At 47.8% G+C, this 17,786-nt stretch overlaps 1 protein-coding gene across 1 annotated transcript in view; it reads right to left on the reverse strand.

The window, feature by feature from the left end:
• The window catches only part of LOC120978221 (gastric inhibitory polypeptide receptor-like), a 75,675-nt gene that overhangs the window by 43,675 nt on the left and 14,214 nt on the right, over window positions 1-17,786 (reverse strand). The window contains exons 3-6 of the mRNA XM_040406447.1: window positions 17,621-17,745; window positions 14,365-14,468; window positions 13,289-13,442; window positions 12,131-12,290 (exon numbers count right to left, since the gene is read on the reverse strand). Coding sequence (XP_040262381.1) covers window positions 12,131-12,290; window positions 13,289-13,442; window positions 14,365-14,468; window positions 17,621-17,745 — 543 coding nt within the window. The remainder of the gene's footprint in view (window positions 1-12,130; window positions 12,291-13,288; window positions 13,443-14,364; window positions 14,469-17,620; window positions 17,746-17,786) is intronic.

Raw genomic sequence — 17,786 nt, forward strand, 5'->3', positions numbered from 1 at the left:
GAGACTATGGACTCTTTACTGTAAGAGCAGTGAGACTATGGACTCTATACTGTAAGAGCAGTGAGACTATGGACTCTTTACTGTAAGAGCAGTGAGACTATGGACTCTTTACTGTAAGAGCAGAGAGACTATGGACTCTTTACTGTAAGAGCAGTGAGACTATGGACTCTATACAGTAAGAGCAGTGAGACTATGGACTCTATACTGTAAGAGCAGTGAGACTATGGACTCTTTACTGTAAGAGCAGTGAGATTATGGACTCTTTACTGTAAGAGCAGTGAGACTATGGACTCTATACTGTAAGAGCAGTGAGACTATGGACTCTTTACTGTAAGAGCAGTGAGATTATGGACTCTTTACTGTAAGAGCAGTGAGACTATGGACTCTTTACTGTAAGAGCAGTGAGACTGTGGACTCTTTACTGTAAGAGCAGGGAGACTGTAAACTCGTTACTGTAAGAGCAGGGAGACTGTGGACTCTTTACTGTAAGAGCAGTGAGACTATGGACTCTATACTGTAAGAGCAGTGATACTATGGACTCTATACTGTAAGAGCAGTGAGACTATGGACTCTTTACTGTAAGAGCAGTGATACTATGGACTCTTTACTATAAGAGCAGTGAGACTATGGACTATTTACTGTAAGAGCAGTGAGACTATGGACTCTTTACTGTAAGAGCAGTGAGACTATGGACTCTTTACTGTAAGAGCAGTGAGACTATGGACTCTATACTGTAAGAGCAGTGAGACTATGGACTCTTTACTGTAAGAGCAGTGAGACTATGGACTCTTTACTGTAAGAGCAGTGAGACTGTAAACTCTTTACTGTAAGAGCTGGGAGACTGTGGACTCTTTACTGTAAGAGCAGGGAGACTAGGGACTCTTTACTGTAAGAGCAGAGAGACTAGGGACTCTTTACTGTAAGAGCAGGGAGACTAGGGACTCTTTACTGTAAGAGCAGGGAGACTAGGGACTCTTTACTGTAAGAGCAGGGAGACTAGGGACTCTTTACTGTAAGAGCAGGGAGACTAGGGACTCTTTACTGTAAGATCAGTGAGACTAGGGACTCTTTACTGTAAGAGCAGTGAGACTATGGACTCTTTACTGTAAGAGCAGTGAGACTATGGACTCTTTACTGTAAGAGCAGTGAGACTATGGACTCTTTACTGTAAGAGCAGTGAGACTATGGACTCTTTACTGTAAGAGCAGTGAGACTAGGGACTATTTACTGTAAGAGCAGTGAGACTATGGACTCTTTACTGTAAGAGCAGTGAGACTATGGGCTCTTTACTGTAAGAGCAGTGAGATTATGGAGTATTTACTGTAAGACCAGTGAGACTATGGACTCTTTACTGTAAGAGCAGTGAGACTATGGAGTATTTACTGTAAGAGCAGTGAGACTATTGACTCTTTACTGTAAGAGCAGTGAGACTATGGACTCTTTACTGTAAGAGCAGTGAGACTATGGAGTATTTACTGTAAGAGCAGTGAGACTATGGACTCTTTACTGTAAGAGCAGTGAGACTATGGACTCTTTACTGTAAGAGCAGTGAGATTATGGACTCTTTACTGTAAGAGCAGTGAGACTGTGGACTCTTTACTGTAAGAGCAGGGAGACTGTAAACTCGTTACTGTAAGAGCAGTGAGACTATGGACTCTATACTGTAAGAACAGGGAGACTGTGGACTCTTTACTGTAAGAGCAGGGAGACTATGGACTCTTTACTGTAAGAGCAGTGAGACTATGAACTCTTTACTGTAAGAGCAGTGAGACTATGGACTCTTTACTGTAAGAGCAGTGAGACTATGGACTCTTTACTGTAAGAGCAGTGAGACTGTGAACTCTTTACTGTAAGAGCAGTGAGACTATGGACTCTTTACTGTAAGAGCAGTGAGACTATGGACTCTTTACTGTAAGAGCAGTGAGACTATGAACTCTATACTGTAAGAGCAGTTAGACTATGGACTCTATACTGTAAGAGCAGTGAGACTATGGACTCTTTACTGTAAGAGCAGTGAGACTATGGACTCTTTACTGTAAGATCAGTGAGACTATGGACTCTTTACTGTAAGAGCAGGGAGACTGTGGACTCTTTACTGTAAGAGCAGGGAGACTAGGGACTCTTTACTGTAAGATCAGTGAGACTAGGGACTCTATACTGTAAGAGCAGTGAGACTGTGGACTCTTTACTGTAAGAGCAGTGAGACTATGGACTGTACTGTAAGAGCAGTAAGACTATGGACTCTTTACTGTAAGAGCAGTGAGACTATGGATTCTTTACTGTAAGAGCAGTAAGACTATGGACTCTTTACTGTAAGAGCAGTGAGACTATGGAGTATTTACTGTAAGAGCAGTGAGACTATGGACTCATTACTGTAAGAGCAGTGAGACTATGGACTCTTTACTGTAAGAGCAGTGAGACTATGGACTCTATACTGTAAGAGCAGTGAGACTATGGACTCTTTACTGTAAGAGCAGTGAGACTATGGACTCTTTACTGTAAGAGCAGTGAGACTATGGACTCTTTACTGTAAGAGCAGTGAGACTATGAACTCTATACTGTAAGAGCAGAGAGACTATGGACTCTATACTGTAAGAGCAGTGAGACTGTGGACTCTTTACTGTAAGAGCAGTGAGACTATGGACTCTTTACTGTAAGAGCAGTGAGACTATGGACTCTTTACTGTAAGAGCAGTGAGACTATGAACTCTATACTGTAAGAGCAGTTAGACTATAGACTCTATACTGTAAGAGCAGTGAGACTATGGACTCTTTACTGTAAGAGCAGTGAGACTGTGGACTCTTTACTGTAAGAGCAGTGAGACTATGGACTCTTTACTGTAAGAGCAGTGAGACTATGGACTCTATACTGTAAGAGCAGTGAGACTATGGACTCTTTACTGTAAGAGCAGTGAGACTATGGACTCTTTACTGTAAGAGCAGTGAGACTATGGACTCTTTACTGTAAGAGCAGTGAGACTATGAACTCTATACTGTAAGAGCAGAGAGACTATGGACTCTATACTGTAAGAGCAGTGAGACTGTGGACTCTTTACTGTAAGAGCAGTGAGACTATGGACTCTTTACTGTAAGAGCAGTGAGACTATGGACTCTTTACTGTAAGAGCAGTGAGACTATGAACTCTATACTGTAAGAGCAGTTAGACTATAGACTCTATACTGTAAGAGCAGTGAGACTATGGACTCTTTACTGTAAGAGCAGGGAGACTGTGGACTCTTTACTGTAAGAGCAGGGAGACTATGGACTCTTTACTGTAAGATCAGTGAGACTAGGGACTCTATACTGTAAGAGCAGTGAGACTGTGGACTCTTTACTGTAAGAGCAGTGAGACTATGGACTCTTTACTGTAAGAGCAGTGAGACTATGGACTCTGTACTGTAAGAGCAGTGAGACTATGGACTCTTTACTGTAAGAGCAGTGAGACTATGGACTCTTTACTGTAAGAGCAGTGAGACTATGGACTCTGTACTGTAAGAGCAGTGAGACTATGGACTCTTTACTGTAAGAGCAGTGAGACTATGGATTCTTTACTGTAAGAGCAGTGAGACTATGGATTCTTTACTGTAAGAGCAGTGAGACTATGGAGTATTTACTGTAAGAGCAGTGAGACTATGGACTCATTACTGTAAGAGCAGTGAGACTATGGAGTCTTTACGGTAAGAGCAGTGAGACTATGGACTCTTTACTGTAAGAGCAGTGAGACTATGGAGTATTTACTGTAAGAGCAGTGAGACTATGGACTCTTTACTGTAAGAGCAGTGAAGGTAATGAGCTTGGTTCTGGTGCTGTATTTATTACTGAGTTTGGTTCTGGTGCTGTATGTATGTACTGAACTTGGTTCTGGTGAAGTATTTATGTACTGAGCTTGGTTATAGTGCTGTATGTTTGTAGTGAGCCTGCTTCTGGTGCTGTATGTGTATACTGAGTTTGGTTCTGGTGTTGTATATATGTACTGAGCTTTGTTCTTGTGCTGAATTTATGTGCTGAGCTTGGTTCTGTTGCTTTATGTATATACTGAGCTTGGTTCTAGAGTTGTATCTATGTACCGTGCTTGGTTTTGGTGTTCTATTAATTGATTAAGGTTAGTTCTAGTGCTGTATGTATGCACTGTGCTTGGTTCTGTTGCTTTATGTATATACTGAGCTTGGTTCTGGTGCTGTATGTATATAGTGAGCTTGATTCTGGTGCTGTATGTATGTAGTGAGCTTTGTTCTGGTGTAGTATTTATGTACTGAGCTTGGTTCTAGTGCTGTATGTATGTACTGAGCTTGGTTCTGGTGCTGTGTGTGTGTACTGAGCTTGGTTCTAGTGCTGTATGTATGTACTGAGCTTGGTTCTGTTGCTTTATGTATATACTGAGCTTGGTTCTGGTGCTGTATGTATATACTGAGCTTAGTTCTGGTGCTGTATGTATGTATTGAGCTTGGTTCTGGTGCTGTATCTATGTACCGAGCTTGGTTCAGTTGCTTTATGTATGTACTGAAAATGGTTCTGGTGCTGTATGTATATAGTGAGCTTGATTCTGGTGCTGTATCTATGTACCGAGCTTGGTTCAGTTGCTTTATGTATGTACTGAAAATGGTTCTGGTGCTGTATGTATATAGTGAGCTTGATTCTGGTGCTGTATGTATGTAGTGAGCTTTGTTCTGGTGTAGTATTTATGTACTGAGCTTGGTTCTAGTGCTGTATGTATGTACTGAGCTTGGTTCTGGTGCTGTGTGTGTGTACTGAGCTTGGTTCTAGTGCTGTATGTATATACTGAGCTTAGTTCTGGTGCTGTGTGTGTCACGGATGGTGTTGCAGAAAGCTGGAACTTATAAATAAACATCCGACTGGCTTGATCCCAAACTAAGGAGCTTATAGGTGAGCCCTATAAAACCCCTAGAGCTCTCCCTGACTGCTATGCCCATGCAAAGATCTTTATGGTAGAGGATTGCATGTCCACGTACCTTATACTATCTGACACCTGAAAACCCTATGATAGGGGACACGACCACCGGCTCCCTGCACTTAATACGGACGGAGTCAGGGTCACCTACAATCAAGCCAGCAAGTAAACACAAATAAAGGAAACAGACTTATCTGTATCTAGATACACCAGTGCAAATTTCCCCATTAAATGATGAAAAATGCTGTTCACAAAACGTTGGAAGACGGCCGGAGCATTCATTAAACCAAAGGGCATAACCAAATTCTTGAAATGACCCTCAGGGGTATTGAAGGCCGTCTTCCATTCGTCCCCTTCCCTGACCCTGACTAGGTTGTATGCCCCTCTTAAATCCAACTTAGAAAAAACTTTAGCCCCAACATTCTGGTTAAACAGGTCCGGGATCAGAGGAAGCGGATAAGGGTCACGAATCGTGATACGGTTCAGCTCCCTGAAATCCAGACAAGGTCTTAAAGAACCATCTTTTTTCTTAACAAAAAAAAAAACAGCGGCAACAGGTGACTTCGGGGGTTATGTTTAGTGAGCCAGGGTAGCCCCAACACTAGAGGAGTAGGTAATCCACTTAGGACGAAACATGACTGTAACGGTCCGTTTCAGCAGACAAGGGGTTAAAATCCGTTTAGGCGATATGCCCCTTTTCTGAGAGACAGGCACAGCTGCCGCAGAACACCAAACTCCCGAACTGGATACAAAATAGCACTCCAAACTGGAACCTCACGAATAGCTGCTAGCAGACGAACAGGAATCAGCTTACACTCCTGGCAATCAGTCTCTAACAGCATACAGCGGATCCCCCCAATAACAAGACAAGGCTCCGTGTTGAGGGTCCCATCTGCACTGTTGTGGGGCTTACTGTCTCCCCCTGGTGCGTTAAGCTGCCGCTGGGGAGAGGGGGTAACGAGCTCCTCTCCCATACATACTTCCAGCCGCTGGGGAGGGCGACCGACCGTCTCCGCTCCCAATACAGTGTCCTGCTGCTGGGGAAAGGAGACTGGGCTCTCTATTCCCTGCTGGACACTCTGCCGCTGGGGGACAGGACCGACTGTCTCTGCCCCCTGTAACTCCGCCTGCCGCTGGGGAATGGAGACTGGGCTCCCAATTCCCAATAAATCACACGGCCGCTGGGGAATGGAGACTGGGCTCCCAATTCCCTGTACATCACACGGCCGCTGGGGAATGGAGACTGGGCTCCCAATTCCCAAAAAATCATGCTGCTGCTGGGGGGCAGGAACAACTACCTCTGCCCCCTGTAACTCAGCCTGCCGCTGGGGAGGGAGGACGCTGCTCTCCTCTCCCTGCATTTCACACTGCCTTCCCGGCATATCACTCTGCTGCTGGGGGGCAGGAACAACTACCTCTGCCCCCTGTAACTCAGCCTGCCGCTGGGGAGGGAGGACGCTGCTCTCCTCTCCCTGCATTTCACACTGACTTCCCGGCATATCACTCTGCTGCTGGGGGGCAGGAACAACTACCTCTGCACCCTGTAACTCAGCCTGCCGCTGGGGAGGGAGGACGCTGCTCTCCTCTCCCTGCATTTCACACTGACTTCCCGGCATATCACTCTGCTGCTGGGGGGCAGGAACAACTACCTCTGCCCCCTGTAACTCAGCCTGTCGCTGGGGAGGGAGGACGCTGCTCTCCTCTCCCTGCATTTCACACTGCCGCTGGGGAATGGAGACTGGGCTCCCAATTCCCTGCATTTCACACTGCCGCTGGGGAATGGAGACTGGGCTCCCAATTCCCTGCTGGACTGAGCTCTCTCTGTCCCGCAACTGTAACTTCCGGGGGAGGTCCACCCAACGTGGCAGCTGACCGTCACCTTCTGCCCGGTATAGTAGGGTCTTGAACACTAGACTTCTCACGAACTTCACGGATTTCTCAGCTGGATTGGGTCCAAAGAAGTTCAGCCGCAACCACATCATACGGTCAAATTCCTCAACAGAGTATCTGTACTCCACTGCTGGTTCCATCCTGGTGCTTTTAGGGTCGCTGTACTGAGACATGCGTTGCCCTTAAGTTGTAAAATCTAAAGAAATGGTGTCTCCTGTAGCTGTCCTTCTGGCTGTAGGAACGATCCCGCTGCTTGCCACCAATGTAACGGTCCATTTCAGCAGACAAGGGGTTAAAATCCGTTTAGGCGATATGTCCCTTTTCTGAGAGACAGGCACAGCTACCGCAGAACACCAAACTCCCGAACTGGATACAAAATAGCACTCCAAACTGGAACCTCACGAATAGCTGTTAGCAGACGAACAGGAATCAGCTTACACTCCTGGCAATCAGTCTCTAACAGCATACAGCGGATCCCCCCAATAACGAGACAAGGCTCCGTGTTAAGGGTCAAGCAGTGGTCTAAGGTGCTGGCACACCCAGCCTGGTTTTTATTACAGTTGTTGCAAAATACAGGTCCGCCCACAGGGAGGTATAAAACAACCAAGCCCATCTGGTGTACACGCCCCTAGGGGACCAGAATGAAGACTGTGACACAGGACAGATATGCAGCAATTCAGGATACAGACACAACACACCCCCACAATGCATCATGGTTTCCTCCTCTCTGTCCTGGAGACAACCGAGGAGCAATCCAATTATCTCTCAGGACAAAGGGAAATCGCCAATACACATGTGGGAACAACAGGACAGACATCACCATTTAAACACACAATGGGACAATAGAAACACACCCAGCATATTCCTCCCCTCTGTCTATCCACTCAACTATCTCCCAAGCTGACAAGTTATACCTATTATAAATTGTTACAACTTTGTGAGTTTACATTGTCCATGCATATAACTTACATCAATTTAACCAGTATAACCTGGGGACAAACCCAGTGGCGAGGTTGGTTTCGCCACAATGACATATCCTCAACATGAGCATCACCCACAGTCAAACGGATATTGTGAACTATGCCCTTTAACAATCTTTGAGAAAGTGGAGCGGAATCGATAGCAAAAACAGGTATATCCTTTCCCAAAGTGCATACCTGGAAACCATGTGTTATAGCAAATTGATTATCAATGAGATTGACAGCTGCTCCACTATCTACAAAAATCTCACAATGTTCTTGCTGTCTAGCGCCACCCTGGCAGGTAGGAGAAAACGGGAACTACAAGCAAATGGCAAACCTCCAATTTCCGCATCAACCTTGCCAATAGTAGCAAATGGAAAGTTTTTAGAGGGTTTTTTTCTTTTTTTTTTATTACCCTCAGAAAACACCATGAATCTCCTAGAGGGGCAAACATTAGCCAAATGATTTATACCCCCACAACAGAAACAAACCCTCCTCTGAGAGCATAATCCTCTACTATCAGAGGCAAGCAAACCCAGCTGCATGGCCTCCTCCTCAGAGGGGATTGAGAGAGACTGAGACCCCTGCGCACTGAATGAGACCGCTCCACTGTCCTTGGACTGAATATGACAGGAAGGAGTGATCTCTCCTCTCTCTCTAAGACGCCTGTCAATACGAACAGCTAGAAACATGGCAGACTAACGACGCTGGTCTCTCATGAAAAGCAAATGCATCTTTCAATCTTTCCGAAAGACCATGGCAAAATTGCCTTCGGAGTGCAGCATCGTTCCAACCAGTATCAGCTGCCCATCTCCGGAATTCTGAACAATATATCTCTGTGGACTGTTTACCCTGGCATAAAAGACGCAGTTTCGATTCAGCCAGAGCAATACGATCCGGGTCATCATATATCTGCCCCGGGCTACAAAAAATTCATCCACCGATCCGAGGGGCTGTGCCCTCACCGGCAGCAAAAAGGCCCAAGACTGAGCGTTATCCCTGAGCAGCGAGATGATGATCCCCACCCTCTGCTCCTCATCACCAGAGGAATGGGGAAGTAGGCGAAAATAGAGTTTGCAAGCCTCTCTAAAGCGAACAAAATTGTCACTACCCCCAGGGAACGTATCCGGAAGCGAGATCTTAGGCTCGGAACAAACTCCATGAACGCAAGAAGAAACGGTCACCTGAAACTGAGACACAGTTTTACTGAGATCTGCTACCTCCAGTGAAAGACCCTGCATGCGGTCAATCAAGGCTGAAACTGGATCCATGCTTAAGACGGTAATGGCGGTTTATAATGTCACGGGTGATGTTGCAGAAAACTGGAAGTTATGGATAAACATCCGACTGGCTTGATCCCAAACTAAGGAGCTTATAGGTGAGCCCTATAAAACCCTAAGAGCTCTCCCTGACTGCTAAGCACATACAAGGGTCTTTATGGTAGAGGATTGCATGTCCTCGTACCTTATACTATCTGACACCTGAAAACCCTATAATAGTGAGGGGACACGACCACCGGCTCCCTGCACTGAATACGGACGGAGTCAGGGTCACCTAGAATCAAGCCAGCAAGGAAACACAATAAAGGAAACAGACTTATCTGAGGAATCAGGAGAAGGAGCCTCCAGCAGTGAACACTTTATCCAGGAAGTAGTATAAACCGCAAAGTGAGGCAGTATGGGAGGGAATATAAAGGAAGGCAATCAGTGCAAATAGGTGACAGCTGGGAGAAGGAAAGGAGATGACAAAGTGAAACCAAAACAAAGAACTTCATGCAAGAGGTAGAGAAGAACGTCTGCTAGACCTTCTCACAGAGCTGGCGGTGACAGTGTGTGTGTACTGAGCTTGGTTCTGGTGCAGTATTTATGTACTGAGCTTGGTTCTGGTGCTGTATGTATGTACTGAGCTTGGTTTTGGTGCTGTATATATGTACTGAGCTTGGTTCTGGTGCTGTATTTATTTATTCAGGTTAGTTCTGGTGCTGTATGTAGGTAATGAGCTTGGTTCTGGTGCTGTATTTATTACTGAGTTTGGTTCTGGTGCTGTATGTATGTACTGAACTTGGTTCTGGTGAAGTATTTATGTACTGAGCTTGGTTCTAGTGCTGTATGTTTGTAGTGAGCCTGGTTCTGGCGCTGTATGTGTATACTGAGTTTGGTTCTGGTGTTGTATATATGTACTGAGCTTTGTTCTTGTGCTGAATTTATGTACTGAGCTTGGTTCTATTGCTGTATGTATATACTGAGCTTGGTTCTAGTGCTGTATGTATATACTGAGCTTGGTTCTAGTGCAGTATTTATGTACTGAGCTTGGTTTTGGTACTGTATATATGTACTGAGCTTTGTTCTGGTGCAGTATTTATGTACTGTGCTTGGTTTTGGTGTTGTATTAATTGATTCAGGTTAGTTCTGGTGCTGTATGTATGTACTGAGCTTGGTTCTGTTGCTTTATGTATGTACTGATCTTGGTTCTGATGCTGTATGTATGTACCGAGCTTGGTTCTGTTGCTTTATGTATATACTGAGCTTAGTTCTGGTGCTGTATATATTTATTTAGGTTAGTTCTGGTGCAGTGGTGACCACATCGGGTCACGTGTCTCACCGGGGGAGATGTCAACAGTACATTCTGAAAGTTTATAAGCGAGGTCCGGATTGCGGTGAACGCAGCATTGAAGTGAAGGAACCGAAACTGAGTGGTAAGTAAGCTTCCCTCCACAGGTCCAGCGGGTGAGACTGGGTGAAAAAGTGTTAAAAAGCGGGATGACCTGATCCGGTACTCTTCTCTCCTATATTTAGGTTTACTCATAAATTAGCAAAAATCCTTCCTTTCTTCAGGTCTGGAGGGCAATTTGAAGGGTTCTGGGCCAAGTAGCTATTGTCCCTCGTTTTATGGGATCACATATTGCTAGAGATCGCTCTCATTCCCCCTTACTGACAGAGCTCTACAACTGGCGGCTCTCTACCCCTTTCTCTGGCGGGTGGGATTACCTGAGCTCCTTTAGTCGCTGGGACACGCAGCTGTGGCGATTCCGGGTAGATTTTTACTACCGTAAACTCTCTCATGGTGTCCTTCATATGGGGAGGGAATAGAAATGAACTGTGATTAAGCAGACACAGGCCCTGAGGATAAAGGGGGAGCAGCTTTCCCCAACTTTCGGAGCGGGGCAGTTGTGATACCTTCAATCTTGGTCATTGGAAGGTCCTTTACCAAATAGTAAATGTTATTTCCAGCATTATCTATCGGACACTTCCCTATGGGAGGTCCTTGAGTTCACTGTATTCGGGGCCATACAGGTCTGGGCTCTCGGTAAAGGAATGTCAGGTTTTACTGATGACCCTGCTGAAACCCCATTATGGGGTAACAGAGGCCCCCAATATATCTCCTTTCTCCCTGACTCAGGCTTCTGGGTAAGGTTTGGGGTCAGAATAATATCTTCTTGTCCTTTTGACAACTCCAAGCCATGTATAACAGATATCTCCAACTACGCCTCGCTTAAGCCGCTCAATTTCGGCCTTTTCTCATCTCCTCTTACCCCATGATAGGCCAACTTCAGAAGCCTAGGGGACTACCCTCAGCTATAGATTCCTATGTGATCCCTTGCTGGTGGACCCTCGTTGGGTGGTGGTGATCCCGGATCTTACCCTGATAGATGGTCAGTCCTTGTCCAGACATCTCCAGCAGGTTTAATGTTATCTCACCCCAACTCGCCTGTTTAAAATGGGCAGGATTCCATCTTCCAATGGTCCAAAGAGCTGAGCCCAGGAGGCCGACACCATCAACTCCGGTGGGCTTGTCCCGACTCACAGGTGTTCTGGAGAGGAGTGATAACAACCTATTGGGTCTTCTGGATGAGGACCACTTTGACTACCATAGTCGAATGCTATTACATATAACCCTGTTCCTAGCCCGGATAGCGATGGCGCCGAGACGTCAGCCGATTACTGGAATAACCTTCTAAACACCGCGGACCAGGACAGGAGTAGACCGGAGACCGTCCACAATGTATGGGTTGTGTGGAGCCATACCCCACGTGGCTTCCAGCATGCATTAGATTCCCTTCCGTCCACCCTTTCTGCATAGATCTATATGTGGGGCTCTGGTCAGTGATTTATTCCTGAGTGCCGATCTCCTTTACAGTATGTCCCGATTCTGTACTTTATATGGTATCTTCTTTGGCTATGCTCGTATTCCTTGGCCTTCTTATCTGTAACCCCTGCACACTTTTGCCGACTATTTGAGTAAACCTAGTATAAAAAACAGCTGGATGACCCCTTTAAGTTCACCCCTATAAACATACAGTCTTTCCATTCAATGAGAGCAAGCAGAGACACCACAAATAGTGAAGATTGTAAGTGCAGAGAGCGGCTCACCCCAGCCCAGCACCATGTAGCGCGGGAGTGCGGCCTCCTCCGAGAAGGACAGCACGAGCAGCAGGTTGTGCAGGTACAGCCCCTCCACCAGCAGCCAGTAGTAATTGGCGGCCACACAGTACTGAGTGATAGTCTGCGCCACGCGGCAACCGACCAGGGTCTGGTGAGGAAACAGGGAGACTGTGGGTTAAATCACAAATAATGTACCGGAAACAGTCTCCCATTTGTACTGAGATGCTCCACATACATGTCATCACTCGTAGCCTAGCCCCCACATACATGTCATCACTGGTAGCCTAGCCCCCACATACATGTCATCACTGGTTGCCTAGCCCCCACATACATGTCATCACTGGTAGCCTAGCCCCCACATACATGTCATCAGTGGTAGCCTAGCCCCCACATACATGTCATCACTGGTTGCCTAGCCCCCACATACATGTCATCACTGGTAGCCTAGCCCCCACATACATGTCATCACTGGTAGCCTAGCCCTCACATACATGTCATCACTCGTAGCCTAGCCCCCACATACATGTCATCACTGGTAGCCTAGCCCCCACATACATGTCATCACTCGTAGCCTAGCCTCCACATACATGTCATCACTGGTAGCCTAGCCTCCACATACATGTCATCACTGGTAGCCTAGCCTCCACATACATGTCATCACTCGTAGCCTAGCCCCCACATACATGTCATCAGTGGTAGCCTAGCCCCCACATACATGTCATCAGTGGTAGCCTAGCCCCCACATACATGTCATCACTGGTAGCCTAGCCCCCACATACATGTCATCACTGGTTGCCTAGCCCCCACATACATGTCATCACTGGTAGCCTAGCCCCCACATACATGTCATCACTGGTAGCCTAGCCCCCACATACATGTCATCACTGGTAGCCTAGCCCCCACATACATGTCATCACTGGTAGCCTAGCCCCCACATACATGTCATCACTGGTAGCCTAGCCCCCACATACATGTCATCACTGGTAGCCTAGCTCCCACATACATGTCACCACTGGTAGCCTAGCCCTCACATACGTGTCATCACTGGTAGCCTAGCTCCCACATACATGTCATCACTGGTAGCCTAGCCGCCATATACATGTTAAGAACCGCCTCAAACATGTGTGTCTCATGTGTAGCCCTCACCCTTTCCCTCAGCAGAGCGGTCAGGTCCTCCTCGCCCTGGATGGCGCTGTTTGGTTGTTCCAGCAGAGCGTCCCGGCAGAGCAGCGACACCGCGCGGAGGATGAACGACACAAAGAGATTACAGTGGATGAGATTCCGGGTGCAGCAGAGACGCCTGGAACAGAGGGAGCCAGTCAGTAAAAGCGTCAATATCTGGGGGCCCCATCACAACTACTGACCAGTCCATACTACTAACCCCAACATCTGAGGGCCCCATCACCTCACAACTACTAACTCCACTACTAACCCCAACATCTGAGGGCCCCATCACCTCACAACTACTAACTCCACTACTAACCCCAATATCTGAGGGCCCCATCACTTCACAACTACTGACCAGTCCATACTACTAATCCCAACATCTGAGTGCCCCATCACCTCACAACTACTAACCCCAACATCTGAGGGCCCCATCACCTTACAAATACTAACCCTAACATCTGGGGGCCCCATCACCTCACAACTACTAACTCCACTACTAACCCCAACATCTGGGGGCCCCATCACCTCACAACTACTATCCCCACTTCTAACCCCATCTGAGGGCCCCATCACATCACAACTACTAACCAGTCCATACTACTAATTCCAACATCTGGGGGCCCCATCACCTCACAACTACTAACCACACTACTAACCCCAACATCTGGGGGTCCATTCACCTCACAACTACTATCCCCACTACTAACACCAACATCTGGGGGCCCCATCACGTTACAACTATGAATACTAACCCTGAGATCTAGGGGGGGGGGGGGGGCAACTACTAACCCCAACATCTGGGGGCCTTATCATGACATAGCTGTGAATATTCCCTCACATAGTGGAGACCCTGTTTGCACCATATCTAAGAGAAGCTCTGACCTTCCATACATTGGCAGGGAAATGAGCTGAAGTGTAAAGTAGAGTACTTTCCTTCAGGGACGGTCCAGTATTCAAAAAGGGATTCTATGTTTTTTCCAGAAACAGCACCACATGTTCCAAAGGCTCAGCCCAATGTATAACTCTCCCTGTGATAATACTTGGAGGACACAGACCTTAGCATAGTCAGGATGCAGAGGGCCACCACCAGCGCAGCCAGAGAGATGCCGTATCCCACACTGTACATGACCCGCAGCTGTGACAGGATCCAGGCCTGATGCTGGCGAGACAAAAAGTACAAGTCGGTATAATACTCAGAGGCTGCCAAGACATCCTGCCGGAGATACCAACAGGGCCCTCCACGCTCACTGGGCCCTCTGCTCTCACAGGGCCCTCCACGCTCACTGGGCCCTCTGCTCTCACAGGGCACTCCACACTCACGTGGGTCCTCCATGGTCACAGAGCCCTCCATGCTCATAGGGTCCTCCACGGTCACGGAGCCCTCCATGCTCATGGGGTCCTCCACGGTCACAGAGCCCTCCATGCTCATGGGGTCCTCCACGATCACAGAGCCCTCCATGCTCATGGGGTCCTCCATGGTCACAGAGCCCTCCATGCTCATGGGGTCCTCCACGGTCACAGAGCCCTCCATGCTCATGCGGTCCTTCACGGTCACAGAGCCCTCCATGCTCATGGGGTCCTCCACACTCACAGAGCCCTCCATGCTCATGGGGTCCTCCACGGTCACAGAGCCCTCCATGCTCATGGGGTCCTCCACGGTCACAGAGCCCTCCTTGCTCATGGGGTCCTCCATGGTCACAGAGCCCTCCATGCTCATGGGGTCCTCCACGGTTACGGAGCCCTCCATGCTCATGGGGTCCTCCACGGTCACAGAGCCCTCCATGCTCATGGGGTCCTCCACGATCACAGAGCCCTCCATGCTCATGGGGTCCTCCACGGTCACAGAGCCCTCCATGCTCATGGGGTCCTCCATGGTCACAGAGCCCTCCATGCTCATGGGGTCCTCCACGGTCACAGAGCCCTCCATGCTCATGCGGTCCTTCAAGGTCACAGAGCCCTCCATGCTCATGGGGTCCTCCACACTCACACAGCCCTCCATGCTCATGGGGTCCTCCATGGTCACAGAGCCCTCCATGCTCATAGGGTCCTCCACGGTCACGGAACCCTCCATGCTCATGGGGTCCTCCACGGTCACAGAGCCCTCCATGCTCATGGGGTCCTCCACGATCACAGAGCCCTCCATGCTCATGGGGTCCTCCACGGTCACAGAGCCCTCCATGCTCATGGGGTCCTCCATGGTCACAGAGCCCTCCATGCTCATGGGGTCCTCCACGGTCACAGAGCCCTCCATGCTCATGCGGTCCTTCACGGTCACAGAGCCCTCCATGCTCATGGGGTCCTCCACACTCACAGAGCCCTCCATGCTCATGGGGTCCTCCACGGTCACAGAGCCCTCCATGCTCATGCGGTCCTCCACGGTCACAGAGCCCTCCATGCTCATGGGGTCCTCCATGGTCACAGAGCCCTACAAGCTCACGGGGCCCTCTGCTCTCACACAGCACTCCACACTCACGTGGGTCCTCCACACTCACAGAGCCCTCCATGCTCATGGGGTCCTCCACGGTCACGGAGCCCTCCATGCTCATGGGGTCCTCCATGGTCACAGAGCCCTCCATGCTCATAGGGTCCTCCATGGTCACAGAGCCCTCCATGCTCATGTGGTCCTCCACGGTCACAGAGCCCTCCATGCTCATGCGGTCCTCCACGGTCACAGAGCCCTCCATGCTCATGCGGTCCTTCACGGTCACAAAGCCCTCCATGCTCATGGGGTCCTCCATGGTCACAGAGCCCTTCATGCTCATGCGGTCCTCCACGGTCACAGAGCCCTCCATGCTCATGCGGTCCTCCACGGTCACAGAGCCCTCCATGCTCATGCGGTCCTTCATGGTCACAGAGCCCTCCATGCTCATGGGGTCCTCCATGGTCACAGATAGTGTTGATCACGAATATTCGAATATCAAATTTTTATCGCGAATATAGGTACTTCGAAAATTCGCAAATATTTCGAATATAGTGATATATAGTCGTAATTTCGAATATTCTATTTTATTATTTTTTTTAAAATATTTGATTTTTTTTTTTTTTAATCAGTACACATGATCCCTCCCTGCTTCTAGCTTGTGGGCCAATAAAAAGGCTGCAATATACTTGACTTTAGGAGTAGTATTGTTTGCAAATTTTGCTCTATATTCTTTTTTTTTCGAATATTCGCTATATTGCTATATATTCTTGTTTTAGCAATATAGCGAATATTCAAAAAAAAAACTAATATAGAGCAATTTAGCTAATATAGTGCTATAATCTTGTTTTTTTATAGTTGTAATTTTTTTCCAATCTGAACTTCAAATGAGAAAAAAATTACAACTATTAGACAAAGAAGAATATAGCACTATATTAGCTAAATTGCTCTATATTCGTTTTTTTCGAATATTCGCTATATTGCTATATATTCTTGTTTTAGCAATATAGCGAATATTCGAAAAAAAACGAATATAGAGCAATTTAGCTAATATAGTGCTATAATATTCTGTCTAAAAGTTAAAAAATTTGCAATAAAAATTCGAAAATTCGTAAATTCGAATACGAAAATTTGCATATTACACGATCATTACATTGCCGATTTTTGGAGTAAAAAAAAATCGTAGAATATAACGAATTTTCGAATTTAGGAATATTCTACGAATATTCTACGAAATATTCGCGAAATATTGCGAATTCGAATATGACCCCTGACGCTCATCACTAGTCACAGAGCCCTCCATGGTCACAGAGCCCTCCATGCTCATGCGGTCCTCCACGGTCACAGAGCCCTCCATGCTCATGCGGTCCTCCATGGTCACAGAGCCCTCCATGCTCATGCGGTCCTCCACGGTCACAGAGCCCTCCATGCTCATGCGGTCCTCCACGGTCACAGAGCCCTCCATGCTCATGGGGTCCTCCACGGTCACGGAGCCCTCCATGCTCATGGGGTCCTCCACGGTCACAGAGCCCTCCATGCTCATGGGGTCCTCCACGGTCACGGAGCCCTCCATGCTCATGGGGTCCTCCATGGTCACAGAGCCCTCCATGCTCATGGTGCTATCCATGGTCACAGAGCCCTACAAGCTCACAGGGCCCTCTGCTCTCACAGGGCCCTCCACACTCACAGGGCCCTCCACACTCACAGGGCCCTCCATGCTAATGGGGTTCTCCACTGTCACAGAACCCTCCACCCTTATGGGGCCCTCCATGGTCACAGATCCCTACATGCTCACAGGGCCCTCCACGCACACAGGACCCTCCACATCTGCAGGTCCCTCTGCGCTCAAGGTTTTCCCTTTATTATGAATACACGGAGACATGTTCTCTTACATGTGACTGCTCCTGTTCAGGGTCAACGTTCTCACACTGAGAGTGGTCTCTCCACGGCACGTCTGTCTCATCACGAACCCACTGACCATCTGAACCACAGCGCCGGAATACAAGACCATCTCTTACTGGAGAATGGTGGAGAGAGGTGGATGGGTCAGTCACAGTT

This window comes from Bufo bufo, chromosome 8, assembly GCF_905171765.1.
Source record: "Bufo bufo chromosome 8, aBufBuf1.1, whole genome shotgun sequence".
Taxonomy (NCBI): Eukaryota; Metazoa; Chordata; class Amphibia; order Anura; family Bufonidae; genus Bufo; species Bufo bufo.